Raw genomic sequence first — 23,038 nt, 5'->3', positions numbered from 1 at the left:
AAGCTACCGTTGTTTGTCCCTTCCAAAAACCTCTGGCTGTCGTAGGATCAGATCTCACTCTGCAGTTAAACAATTTAATGTTTTACATTTGCCGAATTTCCAAGAAGGACCGAATGATTAAGAATTTGTCAAAGACGGCATTTCATAACCTTTATAAAGCTTCTCCTAACTCGATCAATCACAGAATTAAGCGATTTTATAAAGGAGTCTGGGGTATTCGTCTACCTCGCCATCTCCTTACTGTGTGTAGCTGTGGCTGCTTTGACCTGCAGTATGTTAGTGTTAAATTTAAATGTTTACAGACACACAACACAACAACACTGATGCTCTACATCAACACCCGTAAAACACAAGTGGTGTAGTGGTAATGTATTATAATAGTCTTCATGTGACATTTATAAGACTTCACACAGGTGTGCAGACCTGTAAAGAGACTTTAATGTGTAAAAACAGCAGCGTACCCCTTTAAGACTAGATAACCTGCAGCCGGCACATTCATGACATCTTGGAAGAGAAAACAACGAAACATGAAGACATGCATGACTTTATATCCAACATTTTTAAATTTACGTTAACACATAAATCCTGGGTTATGAAAACAGTTCACACACAACGATCCACTGAAATCTCTGTTACTGTGGAAACAACATGTCTGCAGAATTACTGTACATCAAAAGGAGTAAAACTTCACATTCATTAGAAAACTGTGCGTCAGAAGCAAAACATCGCTGCACACATACACCATCGATTCCACTTTCATTTATACATTCATGGATGTGCCTTTTTATTGAATACTGGTCCGTGTGGAAGCGTCTGACCGCGGAGCAAACAGGGTTTTTTGGGAGTGTAACGTCACCGAAAGCATCGAGATAAATCCTTAAAACTGACTGAAAACAGATTTTATCTTCTGATCTTTCACTTGCTTTCCCCCAGAGAAAGATTGCTTGTTTATTAATCTTCTGGAGTCGCATGACCGATCGATCCGTTCACAGTCGTTTAATTAAATTCACTTAATTTGGCTGAGTAGAGTGATATGTGCTCATTTCTGTCGTGATGTGGGGACTGAACGCGTGACAAAAGAGGAATCGGTGTCAAATGAAGACGCTCAGAATGCGGTCGTGTATAAAGTCGTGGACACTTTCTCGAGTCGTGACAAGAAACACAACGCTCTGCTTCTCAAAATGTCAGGGGGTCCCTTTGAAATCCCTCGCACAATTCCCCAGGATCTCAGAAAAGCCTCGGTGTAGGAGTCAGCAAAGTATCCTCCAAACACCCAGTCGATGAATTCACAGAGCTGCTGCAGCTTCAGTCCCACGGGGGGGAGGGGGGGAGGCTCCAACCTGGCAACCCTGAATATCATCTGTTCTGCTTCGCTGACTTTTTGATCGAACCACAAAATGTTTTCATAAAACAGCAAACCAGACAAAATCTGCATACGCATCTACAAACATGACACATTATTATATACAGTAGAATCTACATGCTTAAATAAAACCCGTCACAGGTCGACATTAAGACGAAAAGTCCAAAGTCTGAGTCATCGGCAGGAGGTTGTGAGTCACAGAATCCGTGAACAAACCTTGATCCTTCTGTCCCACCTGCTGTCCTCGTCCTCCTCGCTGTGCACCTCCTCCTCCTCCTCCTCCTCCTCCTCCTCCCCGGTGAGTAAGATGAGAGTTAGTGTAACACGAGATGAGCTTCGATATCAGCTTTTTCTAAAAACAGGCTGCACTGACGTTTGAGAAAGGGCGAGGAGGAGGGCGAGGAGGAGGGCTGCGTGCTCCACCGTGGCTTGGCATCTCCTCACTCTGCTCTGATTCAGTCATCTCTCTGCCTCACTTCCTGCAGTCTTCATCATCTCCTCTTCCTCTTCCTCTGCCTCAAATATGCCAGAGCTTAGACAAGGACGAGGAAGAGGAGGAGGAGGAGGAGGAGGAGGAAGACTGCCTGAAACCATCCCTTTGTTTTCCTACTTTCTGCTCTGCAGGAGGGCGGGGGTGGGGAGGGGGGAGTGGAGATCAGACGAGCTGGAGCAGGAGGTCCTGGAAGGTGTCCAGGCCCCGGCGGGAGTTCCTCAGGGCCCCATCAGAGCCCAGCTGGGCAGCCAAGAGGAACAGCTTCCTGTCTTCGGTCACGGTGCCCAGAGACAAGGCTTCATGCAGCTCCGACACGCTCACGGCGTTCGGCTTATCCTGTGAAGAGCGTCAAACCAGTTAAAGTCAGTCTGAAAAGAAATGACAAGGGCAATAACCGAAACACACACACACACACAAGTTCTCTTCTGTCCCGGTATTTAACTCATTATAATCTCTCGTCATTTGTAGTATTTGAACATTTTCTTTTCTTTTCATACAGATGTTCATAAAAAAGATATAAAAGTGTTCATAAAAAACGTTTCTGTTCTATGATCAGTTTGCTCCAAACAGTCATGTTTTAGCAAAATATACACTTTCAATTTCAGCTGGTGCAGTAAGCGTTATGACTTTCTTGGACGTAACAACGTTAGCTTAGTTTGCTTTGCAAGTGTGTTAGCTGTTACATTTTTGTTGGGCGCAGGTACGTTAGCTTATTTGGCTGTTTTCTTCCGTAAATATGCATACAGATGTTCTTAGAAAGGAATCAAAATGCTCATAAAAATATTGAAACTTCTCTGCTATATACACTTTCAATTTTAGCTTGCGCCGTTAGCTGACACGTCTTTCTCGGAAGCAGCTATGTTAGCTTAGTTTGTTTGCTAGCATCAAAATAAACAACTCACCATGCTAAATTAAACAGGAGCGATGTGTTTAGCCATGTTTTGGTATATTTTGGGTGAAATGACTATTAAAGTACAATGCCTCTGTTTGTAGTTAGCTACGTTAGCTTAGTTTGGATGCAGGCGTCAAACACAAACGGTTAACTGAGTTAGCATCAAATTAAATGTAATAAATGTCACAAAATATGAGTGTTCGTCAACAGCTCTGTCGTTAGCATTGTTTGATTGCATTTGTGATTCAAATCTAATGTAATTAAACTTAGTTGTGGTACAAACATAAAACTAGGAACAAACAGAAGCTGTGCATTTCCTTAATTTGTTGTATTTTGATAAAATATGGTTGAATACACAGCATTCGTATTGTTAGCCTTCTCCTTATGACAAATACAAACAGTTAACTGCGCTAACAACAAGCAATAAATGTAAATTTAGCCATATTTGAGTAAAATAAAGGTGTTAAGACTGAGAACACATCCTGAAATATAACTGGACTCAGTTTACAACAGTCCAAAGAGCAGAAGAACTTCGAACGGATACCTTATTTTAACATTTACACAATATTCCAATGAAAAAGCATCATCAACAAATGTATTCCGCCTCAAAAAGCTGACTTGACTTCGCAAGAGCAACAAAATGATGCACATGCACGTTACATAATACTTAAAAATGTGCAAATAACTTCACAACTTCATGTCAAATGTTGGCTCAGCGCTGATTAAAACTTGTGCATGTGGAGACAGTGAATGTAACGCCGCCCTCCTACACAAAGCTTTCAGCCGGGGCTGCGGTCTACAGATGTCCGCCTCGTTTCTTTGCACCAACACGGAGCTTCTGCCTGAAACATCCTTTGTGCTGTTTAAGGCAGAGAACAAAGCAGTGGTGGGTGAGAGGCGGTCTCACCGTCGGAGAGAGAGCTCCTCCTGCTCGAGACATTATCAGTTTTATTCCACCTGCGTCATGTGCACGGCGTGACAAAAGCTTTAGGCTCCAGTTCTTTCATCAAGATCCAGATCTGGAAACAAAATGATCCTGAGAGGGAAAGAACTCTAATTAAATAATATATTCACGCGCAGACGTGTCGAGGGTTTGTATCTGAGCGCTGTCCTGTAATTATGAGTTACTATTTTTCGCCGTTGTGAATTCAGTGCACATCTACAGATAACAGCCTGGAGCGCAGTGATTTATGATCAGATGTGTTAACCGTTCCTGCAGAAAAATACCTTTCTACACCGTCCAGCTTTAGGACTGGGTGGAGCTCAACACTTGATAGACAGCTTCCATTTGTTTGGTTATCTTTAAATGAGACTTTATGTGCTGTTAGGTTTAGCTAAAGTGCCCTCTTGATTGGCAAAACACACTAAACTGCTCCCTTGGAAGGTTAAAACATGATAAACTGCCCTCCTGGGAGCCAAAACGCACACTAAAGTGCCCTCTTGAGAGCCAAAACACGAGCTAAAGTGTCCTCTTGGGAGCCGAAACGTGCTAAAGTGCCCACTTGGGTGGCAAAATGCACGCTAAAGTGCCCTCTTGAGAGCCAAAAACAACGAGCAAAAGTGTCCTCTTGGGAACCGAAACGTGCTAAAGTGCCCTCTTAGGTGGCAAAATGCACGCTAAAGTGCCCTCTTTGAGAGCCAAAACACGAGCTAAAGTGTCCTCTTGGAACCGATACGTGCTAAAGTGCCCTCTTAGGTGGAAAAAACACACTAAACTGCTCCCTTGGCAGGTTAAAACATGATAAACTGTCCTCTTGGGAGCCAAAACGCACGCTAAAGTGCCCTCTTGGGAGCCAAAACACGAGCTAAAGTGTCCTCTTGGGAACCGAAAATGTGCTAAAGTTCCCACTTGGGTGGCAAAATGCACGCTAAAGTGCCCTCTGAGAGCCAAACAACGAGCTAAAGTGTCATCTTGGGAGCCGAAACGTGCTAAAGTGCCCACTTGGGTGGCAAAATGCACGCTAAAGTGCCCTCTTGAGAGCCAAAACACAAGCTAAATTGTCCTCTTGGGAGCCGAAACGTGCTAATGTGCCCTCTTAGGTGGCAAAATGCACGCTAAAGTGCCCTCCTGGGTGGAAAAAACACACTAAACTGCTCCCTTGGCAGGTTAAAACATGATAAACTGCCATCTTGGGAGCCAAAACGTGCTAAAGTGCCCTCTTCAGTGGCGATAACACACTGTGTGTGCCTTTTTTTTTCTTTTCGCCACTGCCCTTCAAAAAGTCTGATCACGCCACTGGTCAAAACAGTAATATTGAGAAAAGATTGATTTTGTCGTCCTGTCGTAGCTTTTACAAAGTGCTTTTGAAGAGATTGCTATATTATTTTAAAGTTCCTGTAAAACAGAGGTGCAGCTCACAGTGAACACAGCCGGACCGGGCTGGACCAACACAACCTCCAGAGGCCAGTGTGACGATAGGGAACACAGTACTGAGGTGGTTTGGTAGCTTCGGCTACGATCGCTAACCTAGCTGCACGGCGAATCGAGCGAGTTATAAGCAGCTACATTCAACTCGGAGCTGTAACTGACTCGTCATCGTTCTCGGAGGCTGCGCACGGCCTCGATCCAGAAGTGCTCATTATGAGGCTGCTGGTTAGCAGTTAGCGTAGCAACAAGTAGAGCTATCTGTCCATAGCTACGTCCAGAGAACACTGAAGGGGAAAAGCAGAAAACAATTCCTCTAAAAGGCGCTAGAAAGGTGTGTTTTTATAATCGATGAGGCCCCAGAAACGCTCCTTTCAGTCCTTCCTTTTATACGTGCAGTAAAGGATGAGTTTTCAACGAGTGACAAACTCTTAACTGTCATTTAGAAAACCTACGAGATGACTTTGAGTTATAGAGCGAGATGTATGTGATAAAAACATTAAAAGGTTGATTTTACATCATGGTAACTTACATTAGTTTGGTCGTTACAAACACAAGCTGTGTATTTCCCATAACTTGATGTAAAAGAATACTTTTAACAACAAATGAGCTAAATTCTAATAAAAAAGTTACTTTCTTTAGTGGTTTCATGTAACGTTCATTTAAATGACTGCATCTTGCTGTGAATCAGATCTAAATACATGCTGAACCACTAATTTAACTGCTGTCACAGCAAAGCTTGTCTGCAACGTGGACGTCTAATTAACATTCATTATCCGACCTAGATTAGCCCACTTCATGTCTTCTGACGGAACAAACATTTGCTCGCTGGGAAATCTCGCAATTACGTTGAACATTTTTGATGCACGAACATCAAACGCTTACCTGTGTAACCCTGCGAGAGGATCTGGATCTCTGCGGCTGCTGCTCTCAAATTAATAGTCAAAAGGCTTAAAAGGCACAAGTCTCTCTTTCATTCCTATAGCAGGTATTCTGTTTGATGTTACAAGTTTTATTAATTCATTTTGAAGATGAAAGTGGAAGAGAAAAGGCGTCTAACCGGACTGCACCTGCTCCGCACACATCCAGCTCTGGCGTTAACGATATTGAGTTTTATCTGAGGTGTAAGCGCAGAGGACGAACAGGCTGCAGCGCTCTGACAGCAGACGTGACAAATACTCCTGCTTCCCCCTCGAAAGGGGTCATGTATAATTCCACAAGTGCCGCGCAGGGCGAAGATAAACGAGCCGAGGCGGAAATATAGAAATGTTTATTTCAGGAGCGTGATGGATCGTCACCGCCGGATCGACGGAGGAGGAACAGTGTGTACCTGCTCGGCTCTGTTTGTGTACTTTATTCAAATAGACTTCAGTGTGATTTCAAGCAGAGGCTCCTTAATAAGATAGCTTCACCACCAGAGTGTGAATTTAAAGCTGTTCACTCCTGTTACTGTTTGCTTTTCTATTTCACATTGTGCTTCAAACAGGAGGCGCTTACCAGACTGTTTGTCTCTAACCAACAAACTACAGCGCAAAGTTGTGTTTGTGTCATGTTTTACCTTCCACTTCCTGCCTTTGTCTTTTTTTCAGCCCTTAATCTGTGCTTAATTAATCAGTTTGTGTATTTTTTTGTATTTCTATACTCGGATTTGCTGCCTGCTTCTTCTGTTTTTACTGCCTGCCAGTTTGGTTTTTGACCAAAATGGCTACAAGAGGGCAGTCAGGCATATTTTTACTTCTAACACGGTGATTGAAAGATGTATTTCTCCCAAACTAGAGCAGGTGTTTGGTTGAACACTGGAAGGACAAACCAAGAAGGTTTTTGTGAGTTTTACTTTATTTCTGTGGTTTGATTGACCTATTTATGGTAAAATGACTGTTTTGTAAATGGAGTCTGGTGGCTTTAAAGAGAAGCGTCATAACATTTGTTTCTAGTTAAACAGGATTTTTCTCTTTATCGTGGAGGTCTGTCTCTGTAGAGATCCTTTCCATAATGTTGTCAGATGCTGAGAATAACAATCTGAGACTGTCGGAGCCCAAACGGAGCACTTTTGGTCAAGTCATCTACTGGGACGATCCAAAAACTTCTTGTTCCTATTAGTTACTTTATCTCTGCGGAGAGTGTCAGGAAAAGTTCATCTTATAATACAAAATTATGTGTATTAAAGGTCAGTGTATTCTGAGATAAGCTATAAAATAAGCTAATAAACTAGAACATGCTAAAAGAGCACACTGGTCTTTTCAGTAGAGATAAAGAGGACGTCTCGTTTACCTGTTTGTTTCCCAGGACGACCACCGGCAGCCCGGGCTCCACCCTCAGCAGGCGGTGCAGTTCAGCCTTAGCCAATGGGAGGCGGCTCCTGTCAGACGAGTCCACCACATACACCAGAACGTGAGTCCTCCTCAGGTAGTCGGACCAGTACCGCCGCAGGTCCTCCCCTCCGCCGACTGAACAGAGAAAATACAAACATTTTAAACTCCAACGCTTTGAAAAACAGAAACAAACCACCGAGGCCATCATGTTCCACCAGTAGTATCATGTGTCACCATGTTTATCTTATCTCATCAAGTAAAAGCTGCGAGCTCTTCAGTTGAACCAGTGGTTTGGAACACCTGTACAGGTACAGTGTCGGCGCAGCAAACCGGCACTTTTTACACAGAAAAAAACTACTTCATGGTTTGTTATTTATGCCGAATTTACAAGAAGGATTGAATGATTAAGAATTTGTCATTAACAGCAATTCACAACGTTTGTAAGGTGTCTCAGAACGCAACTACTTACAAAATTGCACGATTTTGTAAGGGAGTCTGGTTACTATTTTTGTCACAGGCTTAAAAGAAGTACCTTTAGTCACCTTGTTTTCAGGCTGCGTGATACGGTCAAAGAGTGATATTTTGATTATTCTGACAAATGCGTTTAATTCCATCTGAACATTTATGTTTTTACATTTTCAGCTTAGCATTTTCTGGAGAGCTTCACGTCAATACAAGTTTTTGAAAAGACGAAAGCACCTAAAACTCGCATGATCATAAAACAAGTGTTTTATCAGCTCGTTATGACGTTTGTTATCAGCAGAGGGTGGAGCCTGTGAACTGTGACACAGCAGTTCTAAGTGGGGGTTTCCAAAATTAAATACCGGTTTCAGAAGTATCCAAAGACACACTGGTGCGTGCAGATAAAAACAGAATGTGATGTCGTGTTGTTTAATTGGTGCATATAAAGAAAGCTGTCACTGCACGTTAGAGCCGGTGAGTCATCGGCGTGATGCTTTGAGTGTGGCAGATGTTTGCTGTCAGCCTCCTTTGTGCAAGAAGAAGAAGAAGAGGAAGAAGAAGAAGAAGCCTTTCAAATAAATCTCATCCGTAAATAAATAAATGGGCAGATCAAATGGTAGAATTAGATAAGCGGGTGGCGTTCCCCTCCCTACAAACAAATTGGCCACAGATTAATTTCAGATGTGCACCCGACTGAGAGAAATCACTAATCTAGTTTTCACCCAGGGATGAAATGGGCACCGACGGCACTTGGCCATTATTTATATCCACGTTTCTCTGCCGGGGAAATTGGTTTAAATCCATTTTTTCCATCTTGTTGCCTCCAGACACGATACGTCAACGAGGCTCTGAGCAAAATACAACAGTGCATATTTTTCTTTTTCTTTCCTTTCGTTCCTTTGTTTACATAATTTATCTGTTTTTCTTGCATTCTTTGGCCTTTATTTTCTTTTCTCCTCTCTGTTGTTTTTCTCTCTCACTCAGAGGAATCGCTCCTGAATGGAATTGTTTCAGTATTCAAGGCGTGTTTTGTTTCACTACCTAATGATTGCCGATTATCTTCAAATGAGATTTGAGAGCTGGAATGATTAGTTTATTTACGTAAATCATCATCTGTCCTGAGTCGTCTGATCACACGTGTGTCAGGTGACCACTTGTGATGTGATCTCACGTCTCTGCTCACTGGAACAAATCTTACAATGTTTTTTACACCAAGTAGGAAAGAACGTAAAGTGGAACATTTGCTGAGTTTACAAGAATTTGTCAGAGACAGTGTTTTACAAAATCTCACTAAATTGTTTGATTCTTTGAGGGAGTCTGGGGATTTTCTTGATGTGTGACAACGCTACAGTGACGCTGTGACAAACTGACACTTTTAACAAAGAAAGAAACAACATCATGTGTTGTATTTAATGCCGAATTCACAAGAAGAGCCAAATAGTTAAGAATTGGTTGGAGACAGCATTTCAGTGTCTAAAAAGTTTCTCCTGTCTCAACAAATCAGAAATTGCAACATTTTTCAAGGGAGTCTGGGAACTTTCTCCACCAGTGAAACAGAAGTAGCCTGTATTGGTTTAAGTTCACTGTATTTGTAAAATTTTATAAGTTCACCTTCAATAAAATGTTGTTTTCATTAATACGTGGTGAAAACAGTGTGTTCACACAGCTGCTATATGTTGTCAGGTAAGACGATGCCAATGAAAAACTGAGACTTTTCAAGAAACTGAAGTTGTTAAGAAACAACTTAATGTTCTGCATTTACTGCCGAATTTACAAGAAAGCATGAATGATTTAGAATTTGTCATAGACAGTGTTTCACAAACTTTATAAAGTGTCTCCTGATTCTAAAACTCACAAAATTGTGTGATTTGTTAAGGGAGTCTGGGGACTTTCTCCATGGGTGTCAAAGAAGATGCCTACATTGGTTTCAGTTTCCTGTATTTGTAGAATTTGACATGTCCACCTTCAGTAAAATGTTGTGTTGATGATAAAGAATTTGCTGTAGACGTTTCACAAAGTTTATAAAGTTTCTCCTCACTCAGCAACTCTTAAAATTGAGTGATTTGTTAAGGGAGTCTGGTGTGTAATCCATCCTGCCTGTTTTTGTGGCTTCTTCGTGTGTCACAGTGGACAACAGTTGTCCTTCGGTGTGGCCCACGACTCGTGCAAAAACACTGATCAGATCTCAAATGTGGGCCGTGTTCACACCTGTCCCTAAAGTTGCCTTCTTTCAATCACTGCGGACGGCTGTTAAAGCAGGCGTGAGCAGGGCCTGTGTCTCTGGACTGACTGGTTACTGATTGTTTCCTGTTGTATGAGGCAACGTCGTCAATAGTTTGCGGTCCAACCCAGAAAAGAGCTTGTTAAATCTTCCTGCAACACTTCAGCACCAACACAGTTTGTAGCCCACACAGCCACATTTGTTACCAGATTCAATGATGAGGAAAGTTTCAAAGTGACTGAAAGCTTTAACTTCCCACAATCCTGCTGCGCGGTAGAACTGACCCGCGGCTATAATGACCAACGGCGCTCTGCGGCCAAACGAATCACTGCTCTCACAGCGGCGGGGTATGACTTCAGGTCGTCGCTGCCTCGGCGCAGCGAGAATTCATTAGTGCTGGACTTAATGGAGAATGTTGCTAGGTAACTGGGTGGTGATGTACCTTTAGCCGATGCAGTGTGGCAGCAATAAATACCTGTTTACCTGATGTGGTACAGGCGCAGGACCTGACGCTGTGGGCAGCTCGTGTTTTATAGTCAGAGGAGCTCAGCGGGACGCTCGTCCTGCTGCTCTGCAGGCTGCCTTATTAGATCAGATACACACCCACACACACACACACACACACACACACACCAGCTGCAGACACTGACTCATGGGTGTGAATGACGAGGATATATTGAACCAAGTTGTGGCTCCTGAGGCCAAAAAAACGATCCCTGCATATTTTCAATGGAGATCGTGTCTCCACACAGTACCACCCACTGTGCCGCTCCTACAGCCAACTCAATTTAACTGAGCAGGTAATCCCCAGACCCCCCTTACAGAAACACTCAGTTCTGAGACTTGTTGCATCGGGACAAACTTTCTGAACTTTGTGAAACGCTGACTATGATGAATTCTTAACTACCTGAACATACTTGTTAATTCGGCAAATGTTACAGCTAAGGTTATTTCTTTCTTTTATGTAAAACGTGCATGTTTGTTCAGCAGGGAAGTGCGATCCGATCACAAAACACCACTGGAGACACGAGTTGATTTAACTTTGACTTCTGTGTTCACCAGGACATTCATCTGATGGCTGCTTGCTTACATTACTGCTGATCGTTACCGGCGGATATTCGGCTTGTTGACCGACAATTAAGAAGGCCTTCACCAGTGTCAGCGGCCGATTAATCTGTTGTATCTCATCCATTTCACTCTGGGTACACGTGTTGTCTGACCCCACCTTTCACTTGGACTGCAGCCATTACTTCATCCACGACTCTGGCAACATGCTGTGCACACGTGTGGTTTGTTTTCAAATACAAGTGAAAGACGGTGTCGGCGTGTCTCAGAGAAAGATAAACAACTCGCAGTTTGCACGATATTCCAGAGACCTTTTCTGACGTCTCCCAGTGTTTTGGCGTCTAACTCAGTGGATTAAGGGTTTACTTCGACATAAAAGAGGATTGCTGAAAGGCACCAAAATGGTTTTGTTGAGTTTCATTGTGTTTCTGTCGGGTTTGACTGAAGCGTGTTCTCCCATGATACAATCACTGATCCTGTTAATGGAGTCTGGTGTCTTTGGCGAGAGTGATAGCTGCTGTTTTTGATCTCTTTAACAGAAAACGTCTGTCTTTCCGTAACGTTGTTGGACACAAAATAAGGACATTAAGTGGATGTAGATTGCCTGCAGCCAATTTCACGGCGGCTGAATGCAGCAGTCTCGCTCAATACTGGACCGACTCCAAACACCGTTGTCCCATTAGTCACTTCGAAGCAAAAACATGTGAAATAGGGTCGAAGAAAAAAAAAAAACGATGTTACCCTGTAATGGCGTCCATGCTGGATGTCAGTCTGTGAGCTCAGGGAGTTCCTCAGATCAAACTGGTACATACTGTACGAACACTTGGATGTTTATTCATGAGGAAAGCTGAGAAAATAGGCCTCAACCACACACACACACAGCTTGTATAACATATTCAGAACTTCTTCCTGATTCTGTTTTTCACTTCCCTTCAGCACGAACCGAAGTCTGAGCTGCTCAAAGCCTCAAACTCCGTCCCCGACTGATCTGATCTGCATCTTTTCATTTGTAGTTTAAAGACTTTTAGCTTGATTTCCCCGGCGGGCTTCATGAAGAGAAGCCGTCAGTCTCTGAGCACTGTACTGCTCCTGATGTGCGCAAGTGTGCACCGAGCTGTCAACATGCCTCTGCATCAGTGTCAGCCAGACAAAGACTCTTAACATTAACGCACAGGGCCGTCGGAGCTCGGTGACTGAGTGGGCGGTGACATGTGTTCCTCTTAACTTTCAGAGATGAGAAAAAGGATTCAGGGAGCCGAACCGATCTCTGTGTTCAGATCATGAATAAATCAGCCGCCAAGCGTGACACATTCCTCAGAACACATCCGCAGAAACTCGTGGCGAGGCCCGACCGCAGCTGAGCGCCTCACACTCCAGACCGGTTTGAATGAAGAGCAAAGTCATTCAGGCTATTTTTAATGCGGCGCGGTGGCTTTCAGTGGAATGCTAATTAGCAGGATTGGTGTATTTGTCTGTAAATAAAATCCAGCTGGAAACATCCGCCGCGCCTGTTTGGCACTCGCATGATTGAAACTCTGCCGCGCTCAGGTCGTCTGTAACGAGCTTAAATGCTACCTCGATAGCGAAAGCAGAAAAAGTGCCAGAAGTTCTCCTCAGTCGCCGAGCAAATAAGGACAATACAGCAGGTGCCACAGATTGCCTCTGTGCTGGCAGTGATGGATGCAGCAGCTTTGAGGGAGGAGATTGGAGGTAAACAAGTGAAATCTGGGTGAAGCTCTCAGCGACAGCTTCCAACTTCAAGTTATGTACTAAAGTTATACCAGAAATATAAAAAAAAAACTTTGATTATAATGCTTTCCTCTGACGACAACACAGGAAATAAAAGTCAGGTTGGGTTGAAAGTCTGAACGTGGATCTGTTTTTTAGATGTGGACATTGTATCATTTTAAACACCTGGTATTTAGAAATTATCGCTGCTGTTGACAACCTTATTATGTCGCAGCGCCTGAAACTGCTGTAATTGATCAATTTAATATAAATGCACAAGAAAGAGAACAAGGTGACCATGCGTTAGGTGTAGCTAAACCTCCAGAGAATATTTAAGTGAATCTGCATCTCGGAGCTTTATAGAGAGTTTAAACTCAGCTGATCTGTCCGGGTAAAACCTCGAGGACGGCACTGACCGAAGAGCAGCAGCCAGTCGGTCAGGAGCGACTGCAACCGCCGAAGAGGGCGGTTTGTTTACTGGGGGGACTACAGGTCACGAGGGCCAAAAGATCCAATGCTACCAAGCGAACCAATCACATTCCTCGTTATCCAACATGCAGTTAGATTTCTGGGAAGGTGCTAGGGCTGCCTGATAAATCAAATTTTCATCGTCATCGCGATATGAACATGTGTGATAAACACATTGCGAAAGACTGCCTGACACGCGATGAATAAGAAAAATCGTTTTGTTTACATGCACCGTGAGCACGCCAACATTTAGCCAATCAGATGAAGCCCCAGCTAGCCGTTAGCTACCCTGACACAATTAATCTGCATCAGTTTGGTGGTGATTGCCAGGTTATGATGGCTGAGGGAGGAGAGAAAAGCCATGAAAATGTGGTCGATGAAGAACTTGTGGTGAACAGAAACAGCACTTCTGCTATATGGACTTATTTTGGATGTTACAAACACAGGTACTGTGTAAAACATGACGAGCAGTTGTTGTGCACTTCTAGATGAAACACAACCTCCATCACCAGCTGCAATACAACCATAAAGACCTACACCAAAGACCTAATAATATGCAAACTTCAACATTTGTTTATTTATCAGAAGTTATATCATCATCGCAATATTGAACAGTGTTATCGCACATCGCAGATTTTCCTCACATCGTGCAGGCCTAGAAGGTGCACATCAGACTACAGTGTAAAGAACCCGCAAGCATTAATGAAGTGTGTATAGAAAGTATAATAAAGCTCGATATACTTCCTTACGATTTGTTAATGCACATCATGCAAATCGTATGTACAGTATGTAATCCATCACATGGTTTATAATGACAGGTTAGAGACGAATCTTTCCCTCGGGAGGTGGTGGAGACCAAAAACAGAGCGAAAACAGAGAGAATATTGGACTTGGTGAAACAAAAACACCTCCACTTGATCATGTTTTGCTCTGTACTACTTGATGTGGAAGTAAAGTGGCAAAAATGTTCTTCCACAATTTAAGCTTATGAGGAAAAGTCTTGTGATGCTGAAATCACACTGAAAATCACGTTTTTCAGGCTCCTCTGTTGTTTCAGTTCGGTGCGATGTGAGTCTAATGAAACAGACGGCCGACTGTACTGGACAGGGAGATACAATCTCCTCCCCGTTCTCCTCTTCATGCTACTTGATACAGTATAAATGTCTCCTTGACTTCACACACAGAATCCGCTTTGTTTGATTTCGAGGAATAAAAGGAGTCTTACTCTCCAGGAAGTCGAGCTGACAGGCGGGGGCGTTGAGGCTCATGAAGTTGAAGCCGCGGGTGGGTCGGCAGCGGCCTCTCTTAGCCGCCGGCTCCCCGGGGGTCAAACCCTGCAACATGCTGCTCTTCCCGGCTCCGTCCAGACCGAGGACGAGGACCTGCCGCTTCCCACGCTCCTCTTCCTCCTGCAGGTGGAGAGCAAAGACAGTCAGAGTCCGGAAAGGCTTAAAAAACTGGAGGCAAAAACTTAAACACACATGGTTTATTCAGCAGCGACGGAGGCGGTTTGCTCAGTTTTACGATGAGAACGGCGCAAATATACTGATGATTAATAGTGTAAATGTTTTGAGGCGCATTATGAATATCAAACCACGGCCGAACCTGAACACAGCAAAGACTGTCTGAACTCCACAGATGGCGTCATAAGAGCCTCTCTGGGCTCCATATTGAAGGTCTTAGTGACAGTAAACTGAATATCTGTGCGTTCTGGATGAAACGAGACATTTAAGTACGTCGCTGATCAGCACATGAACCGACAATGATGATGATTGTGAGCTGCAGCGCCAGATGAAATTCTCACATTTTCCACTGATGAGCCAGCACCAATTATCAATCTTTCTCAGTCTGACTGAATGCTGTAGGCAGCTGGGCCTTCCGTCCTCCCTTCAGGAGAATGAATCAGCGTCTGCAAAAACCTCTCGAGGCAACGCTCGTGATATTAAACAAAAGACGGAGCAGCATCGTAGAAACCTGCTCTGTGATATCTGGGTCAGATCCGAGAGAGCGATCGTCCACAGTGAAAGGTTATCATCCCGGATTCCAACCTCAGCGCCCTCTTTTTCACCTGAGACGCCACAATCCCCCCTGAGATCCTTCACGCGTCGCTCGCCTCCTTTTAAAAGTCACACAAGGTTAGTCTTTATTCATGCCCAGCGCTGATGTGCAGCCACTTAATTAGCAATTCATATCAGCCCTTTCAGAGCGGCGAAGCCTCAGTTTTAGCTTTCTTGTTACGAAATATCAGACTTCACGTCACCGCGTTGACGGATGATTGAGGCTGTAGGAGAATCTTAGATCATTTTCAGCGTCAGAATCGGCTTTAATTAGACTCCTCGACACCACAAGTACCTTCTAATCGTGCCAGAGAGACGCCAGGAGAAGAATTAAAGATATTTTTGGTGGTAATTAAATTTCTCTGACGTGCTTCTGGCTGTAATTACTGACTGGTGTTGCTGAGTTTCTTCAGATTAACTCAGCAGCTCTGACAGATCTGCAGCTCGCCTCCTGTATTTCCAGTGTTTGCAGCCCGCTGGGAGACGAACCTCAAACCCTGACAGTGTTGGAGCAGCTCTTCAGCTGCTGAGGCTGCAGAGCTTGTGCCACTTTCTGCCGCATTATCAGCACGGACTTTGTGCAAAGTGATCAATTCCTGCATACTTGTTATCTTCTGGTCATTATTGGATCTCCAACAATGCAAAGGAAACGTCTGTCTGTCTGTCTGTCTGTCGGACAAAAACATGAAACATCGTTTCCGAGATAAATGGTGTGAAAATCATCCGATCCTGCTCCCATTGTCAGCTCAAATGCAGACTTCGTTCAGATTTCAAACTACACAGACCTTTTTTCATAAAAAGGCAGAGATTCAATATTGATTTCTTTTCTTTTTTCTGCTCCACGGGGGGTGAAAAAGCTCCGCTCAGCTGCAGATCAGCTGGATCTGGCGGGGAGTCAGCGTCTTGCTCAAGGACACTCCAGCAGAGCAGATGGTTGGCAGCACATCGGCTTTCTAACAAGGAGCCAGTAAAGCCGGCTCGCCTGCAGCACTGAATAGCAAAACTCAGAGCCGCGATCCTCCAACACTGTTTGTCACATAGCGTCAGTCGGAACCTCGTCTGTGTCTAGTTAAAGGGATATTCCGGTGTAAGTTTAATCCATGGTCTAAATCACCGTGAAACTGTGTTAGACTCCCTCTCGAGAGATCAAGTTAGCAGACCGCTAATTTACGGAGTTTTATCAACCTCAGAAACGACCGCACGACAACAATACACTGCAGTAAATGGATCCAAATATAAACCGCCACCAAAAAGCCACAAATAATGCTCAGAACAGCACCAAACTTCAGCAACAGTACAAATAGGGTCTCAGCACATAGTCCGGGGCATCTGACCTCCGATAGCTTAGCTGGATTCTATTGGAAGCTAAAAACAGAGTTCAACTCTCCTCCATCAGCTTCCGGGTCGGGGAAGTCCCGACGCGACGATTACCGAGTGCAGTTAGAAATGCTCAATTCCGTTCTTTTCCCTGTCCGCTCTCGATAATAACTGTTATAAACTGGCAGGTAAGACACATATGAACTTTGATTGCTTTTCCATGGAGTCATAATCATACATTTCATCCATGAGCCGCGGAACTCTACTGCACTCGGTAATCGACTCGTCGGGACTTCCCGTCAACAGGAAGCTGCTGCAGAAGAGTGGTAAATTTAGTCAGCTTTTCAGTAGAAATCCAGCTAAGCTAGCGGAGGTTAGATGCCCCGGACTATGTGCTGAGACCCTATTTGTACTGTTGCTGAAGTTTGGTGCTGTTCTGAGCATTATTTGTGGCTTTTTGGTGGTGGTTTATATTTGGATCCATTTACTGCAGTGTGTTGTTGTCGTGCGGTCGTTTCTGAGGTTGATAAAACTCCGTAAATTAGCGGTCTGCTAACTTGATCTCTCCAGAGGGAGTCTAACACAGTTTCACGGTGTGTTAGACCATGGATTAAACTTACACCGGAATATCCCTGTAATGAATCAGTACATTACCCAGAATGCACCCCATCATAACCGGCTTGATTGTTGTGCAGTGAGAGCGATTGTGTTAGCGTAGCATTAGCAAGACTGTGTGATCACATATTCTCTTTGATTTCATCTCACGTCTTTGTGTTGAGAAAGAATTGGAGTCAACAGATGTTAGCTTAGCTTAGCTAAAGTCTGCGTCACAGTCTGCGAGTGTGAAGTCTAAAAGACGTGGGTGTTTACTGGGGTCGCCTGATAAGAGGAAGATACAAAGATTGTGTTACTGGAAGTCAGGAGTTGTGTTCTTGTGCTTTCAACAGCAGAGGCTAAAGCTCACATTTTGTAGAAAGTGAGTAAAAGGTCGGCACTTTTTTCCAAATAACAGATACGTTAAATGTGATGATTCAACATTTCTACAGTACGTGAAACATGGTGTTCAGATTGGAGGACGAGGGGTCGGTGGGGGTTTCGTGACAGGATGAAGCGAAAGACCAGTGTTTCAACATCTGTACGCTCGAAACCGCTGGATGTAAGATGCCAAAACCTGATCTTTATTCCAAACTGTAACCAGGTGGTTTACATGCCTAAAGTCCCTGAGACACCAGGCCGACAGCACAGCTAGTATCCTCGATTTCACACATTTAACTTGGTTTCTCCGTATTTTTCCTCCTCCGCCTCTTTGCCAGTGCTATTTGCGACTTTTTAGCCGACACTTTCTCGATTTGAAACGGCTTCATTAGCAGGAGCGCTGTCAAAATGCTGCATTTGTATTTTCACAGAGAGGAAGGCAGGCGCAGAACGTACAAGCTTGTTGGCCGTCGGCTGTCGTCTTCGCGGTGCGTTCAAGTGCGGCTTCTTGTTGGAGATACAGGAGACGTGAGGCGACGCAGTTGGCCTCCGTCACAGCTAGTTTTCAGAAGACAGTTAGGGTCCTAAAGCCGACAGCGTTGTCACAACACAACGTAAGAATGAAAAGTAAAGTTTCGTATCTGTGGTTTGCAGAATTGCACATTCCAAACATTTGTTCTGGTGATTAGTTTGGTCATAAAACTGAAAAATATCAAGACTGTGGTTTGAAATCACGAAAATCTCAAAGACCGTGAGTTTAAACTGTTCTGCAGCTGCTCTTTTAAAGTCTAAATCTCCTACATCGGTGCAGAAACGACAAACAGACATCAGAAATGTGAATAAGCCCGCCTCAGACAGCCGGTCTCTGGCCTGTGGCTGCTCCAACACTGACTCCAGCAGCTGGATCTTTCTCCTGCCGCCTCACTGATTGCTCGTCGACTGTGTAAATGAGCGCGTGCAGCCTTCCCACCTGCCGAAGCTCCCCGGGGTCAGAAACGCGCTGTTAGTCGACTCCCCCGCCGCCACCCACCGCTTTCTGAAGCCGAGGACGTGATGACAATACGCGGCGGTAGACTTTGGCTCCCGGGATGAAAACATTTACGTCCCCTCTGCAGCGAGCTGCCGGCACACACTGACAACATTATCCTCTAAAGACAGGCTGAGCCAGATAAAGCGGGCTAAGCCTATTACAGGCTGCTGCCGCTGATTGAATCGAGGGAAACAAGATTAGAGACATGCAAATAGATTTTATTAAGAGATTCAGGCTGCAGCTGGAGTCCTCCGTTGAAGAATCGCTCATTAAGAGCCTCAGTCAGCCGGCCACTTCACTTCTGCTTCTGTCTGCAGGAGACGACCAAAAACCACTCAGCGGCCTAAAAATACATTCTGACAAAACCTTCATCCGACGTCTCCACCCTCGTCATCGTCGTTAGGGAGGCTGCTACAGCGCCTTCTTCTTCTCACTGGGAGGGCTGCAGCTCACCATCATTAAAATGTTGTGGGTTCATTGATTAGTTATTTGAGAATAATTATAAATGTCGATCAGATGTCACAAAGATCTTCAGTTAATCGTCACAAGAGGAGGAAACAAATCAGAAATATTCATATTTAAGAAGCTGGAAAAATGGCTCAAACTGATCAATCGTTATCAATACAGTTGCAGATTGAGTGAATTGTTAGCAACTGATCGTTAATCAATTAACCGCTGCAGCTTTAGTAATGTCCTCAACGAATAATCCATAATCAAAAATGTTTGGAAACTGATTTGCTCTCGATCGACCAATCGATTAATCGACTAAGCGTTGCAGCTCTCCTCGTTGTCATCGTTCCCTCGTTCATCACAACACCATCCTCTTCATCAATGACATCATCAATGACATCATCAGAACCCTCATCTTCATCTTCATCTTCATCACATTCTTCTCAAACGTCATCGATCATGCTTCCTATTTGTCGTCGTGGCCTCGACCACATCATCTTTTCACGATCTTCATCCTCACAATCATCTTCATCGATAACATCAGTTTTCTTTGGTCGTCACCATCCTCATCATCAATGACATCACAAACATCATCTGCATCATCAGTGACATCACACACATCATCTACATCATCAGTGACATCACAAACATCATCTTCATCATCAGCGTCGTCCGCCATTGTCTCTGCTGCGTCATTTTTCATCTTCCTCTTCTCAAACATCACTGATCTTGTTTTTCCTCTTCTTCACCGTCCTCTTCATCACTATCCTCCTCCTCTTCATCACTATCATCCTCCTCTTTATCGCGATCATCCTCCTCTTTATCACTATCCTCCTCCTCTTCATCACATCATCCTCCTCTTCGTCACTATCATCCTCCTCTTTATCACTATCATCCTCCTCTTCATCACTATCATCCTCCTCTTCATCACTATCCTCCTCCTCTTCGTCACTATCCTCCTCCTCTTCATCACTATCCTGCTCCTCTTCATCACTATCCTGCTTCTCTATCACTATCCTCCTCCTGTTCTTCATCACTATCATCCTCCTCTTCATCACTATCATCCTCCTCTTCATCACTATCATCCTCCTCTTCATCACTATCCTGCTCCTCTTCATCACTATCCTCCTCCTGTTCTTCATCACTATCATCCTCCTCTTCTACACTATCATCCTCCTCTTCATCACTATCATCCTCCTCTTGTCACTATCATCCTCCTCTTCATCACTATCCTCCTCCTCTTGTCACTATCATCCTCCTCTTCATCACTATCCTGCTCCTCTTCATCACCATCCTCCTGCTCCTCTTCGTCACTTTAGTCTCAACATCTTTTCATGATCTTCATCATCTTCACTAACAAATAAGATTTTTTATCAAGCAGCATCATCATCCTCATCATCTTCCTCTTCATCATCATCATCCTCATTATCTTCCTCTTCATCATCATCACTCTCAAGCAATCACCAACCATCATTACATCTTCATCACCATCCTCATCATCAAAACCCTCTTCATCTTCTGTAGAATCATCAGTCCACTGCCATCTTCATCATCATCTTCATCATTCTCTCGAGTCATTCAACAAGCAGCAACATAATCATCCTCCTCTTCCTCAACACTCTCACCATTCATCATCACCTTCATCATCTTCATCATTGTTAATATTACCATTCCACTGTCATCTTCATCTTCATCAGCCTCTCTCCACACATGACCACCAACCTCGTCTTCATCATTACCATGTTAAGCACCGTCATCATCATCATCATCATTAACATCATCATCAACTTAATCAAATCCATCTTCATCATCATCATCGCCAGTAACAAGTCAGTTATTAATCAAGCATCATCATCTTCCTCTTCTTCATCATTTACATCTTAAAGAATAACATCAGCAAAATCATCTTCATCACATCATCTTCATCATCATCATTAACATCACCATTCCACTGTCATCTTCACCTTCATCAGCTTCTGTTTACCTGTTAACATCAAACGCTTCATCATCATCATCATCATCAACAACATCATCATCATCACTAACTTCACTAAATCCATCATCTTCATCATCATCACCACCACCAGGAACAAGTCAGCTATTAATCAAGCATCATCCTCCTCTTCTTCATCATTTACATCTTAAGTATTAACATCATCTTCATCTTCTTCATCATCATCATCATCATCATTTGAATTACATTCATCAGTGCCTCGCAGTGTTTTCCTGTATATGTAATAGAACTGTAACATATGTAACCTGAGCTGCTGTCCAAGTTAAACAGCTGATTAAATAATAAAATAAGGTTAATTGTTGTGATTGATGAGTGAATGGATGAAGTCACCTCTTTGATGGTGCAGTACTCCGCCTGTGGAGACCATATTCGCCTCTTGTAGAAGAAGTTGAGGGCGATGAAGAGCGCGGAGCCCAGAGCAGCCACGGCGGCGGTCAGGGCGATGGAGATGTGCCGGAGGAGAACCATAAGGTGGAGCGACCCGAGCGGACAGGCTGGAGGGTGGAGGAGGAGAAGGAGGAGGTGGAGGAGGAGGAGGAGGAGAAGGAGGAGGAGGTGGAGGGTCACTGCTTCTTGTTAGACACACCGTCAGGCTGACACTGAGCTCCGTCCTCTCCGGTGGCGCCGCTGCTCTCTCTACATGTGAGCTGAGCTCTCCGCTTGTTTTTGGTTCGAGACGCGCAAGAGGAAGGAAAAACATGCTGCGTTCACGTGCGGCTCGTAAATTTAGACTCTCGTATGGAGATGCGGCTCTCAGCACAGTCAGCGGCGCTTGAAACAGGCGGTGGTGAAAGAAGTAGAGCCAGTGATGGAATGTAACTAAGTACATTTACTAGAGTATTGTAAAAAGCACAATTTTGACGTACTTCCACTCCACTACATTTTTTTTCCTTTACTGTATTTATTTGCTGCAGCAGAGTCAATCTGATCAGATAATGATAATAATAATAATAATACATTTCAACACAATATCTTTAATTTTGAGGTGGGAGTATAAAGTAGCAGAAAATGGATGGAAAGTAATTCAGTACATTTATTCAAGTGCGACAATTAGGAATCAGAATCAGAATTTCCTTTATTTGTCCCGCAAACGGGGGAATCTCTTCAATTTCTTAAGTACAATTTTTATGTAAAATGTAGTGTAGTTTAATATACTAAAGTTAAAAAAAGGACAGTATTTGCCTCTAAAATGTAGTCGAGTTGAAGTATAATGTATCAGAAAATGGAAATAATCACATAAAGTAATAGCCTCAAATACCACAAAACTATACTCAAATACAGTACTCAAGTAAAAGTATTCAGTCACATTCAGTAATCCTACTTGAGAAGTAAAAGCAGTGATGGAAAGTAACTGAGTATATATTCTCAAGTATTGCACTTATAGGTACAATTTTGACATTGTCTTTATACTTCCACTTCAAAAGTAAAGATATAAATGTGAAATATTTGTTTATTTTACAATCTGATTGGCTCTGATGCAGCAAATGAGTATAGTAAAGTAAAAAAAAAAAGTATAGTACTTGATTAAATGTACTCAATTACTTTGCATCACTGCTTTTACTTCTTAAGTGGAATTACTGAATGTTTATTTCACAACCGTCTGTCTGGTGAAATGTAACTAAATACTTTCACTTAAGTAATGTCTTTATATTTGTGTGATCCTGCGCTGAGGGACTAATTTCATAACATCCGACAGGACCTGAAGGCAACACCAGCACCCCGCCCACCCGCCGCCGGTCTGCAGGTGAGTTCAAGACGTCAGAGACACACGAGCTCAAATTCAATATGAATATTCATAAATGTGGATCACACAGAGCTGCATGTGT

General features: G+C 43.6%; 1 protein-coding gene across 1 annotated transcript; it reads right to left on the bottom strand.

Moving 5' to 3' along the window:
• Positions 1-416: 416 nt before the first annotated feature.
• Positions 417-21,927, bottom strand: arl10 (ADP-ribosylation factor-like 10). Its single transcript, XM_030439003.1, has 4 exons — positions 21,543-21,927; positions 14,595-14,778; positions 7,385-7,560; positions 417-2,192 (listed from the first exon to the last, which is right to left on the bottom strand). The coding sequence occupies exons 1-4, from the start codon at positions 21,678-21,680 to the stop codon at positions 2,019-2,021; spliced, it is 672 nt and encodes a 223-aa protein (XP_030294863.1). The 5' UTR covers positions 21,681-21,927; the 3' UTR covers positions 417-2,018.
• Positions 21,928-23,038: the final 1,111 nt, after the last annotated feature.

Source organism: Sparus aurata, chromosome 13 (genome assembly GCF_900880675.1).
Source record: "Sparus aurata chromosome 13, fSpaAur1.1, whole genome shotgun sequence".
Classification (NCBI taxonomy): Eukaryota; Metazoa; Chordata; class Actinopteri; order Spariformes; family Sparidae; genus Sparus; species Sparus aurata.
The sequence above is the reverse complement of the archived record's forward strand: the minus strand, read 5'-3'. Positions and strand labels throughout refer to the sequence as shown.

Bases quoted from the DNA above. Each gene is read 5' to 3' on its own strand.
- arl10 (XM_030439003.1), bottom strand. From the start codon at position 21,680: ATGGTTCTCCTCCGGCACATCTCCATCGCCCTGACCGCCGCCGTGGCT. The intron at 14,779-21,542 runs GTGACTTCATCC...CTCCACCTGCAG, and splicing joins AGTACTGCACCATCAAAGAG to GAGGAAGAGGAGCGTGGGAA. The intron at 7,561-14,594 runs GTAAGACTCCTT...TTCTCTGTTCAG, and splicing joins TCAGCTCGACTTCCTGGAGA to TCGGCGGAGGGGAGGACCTG.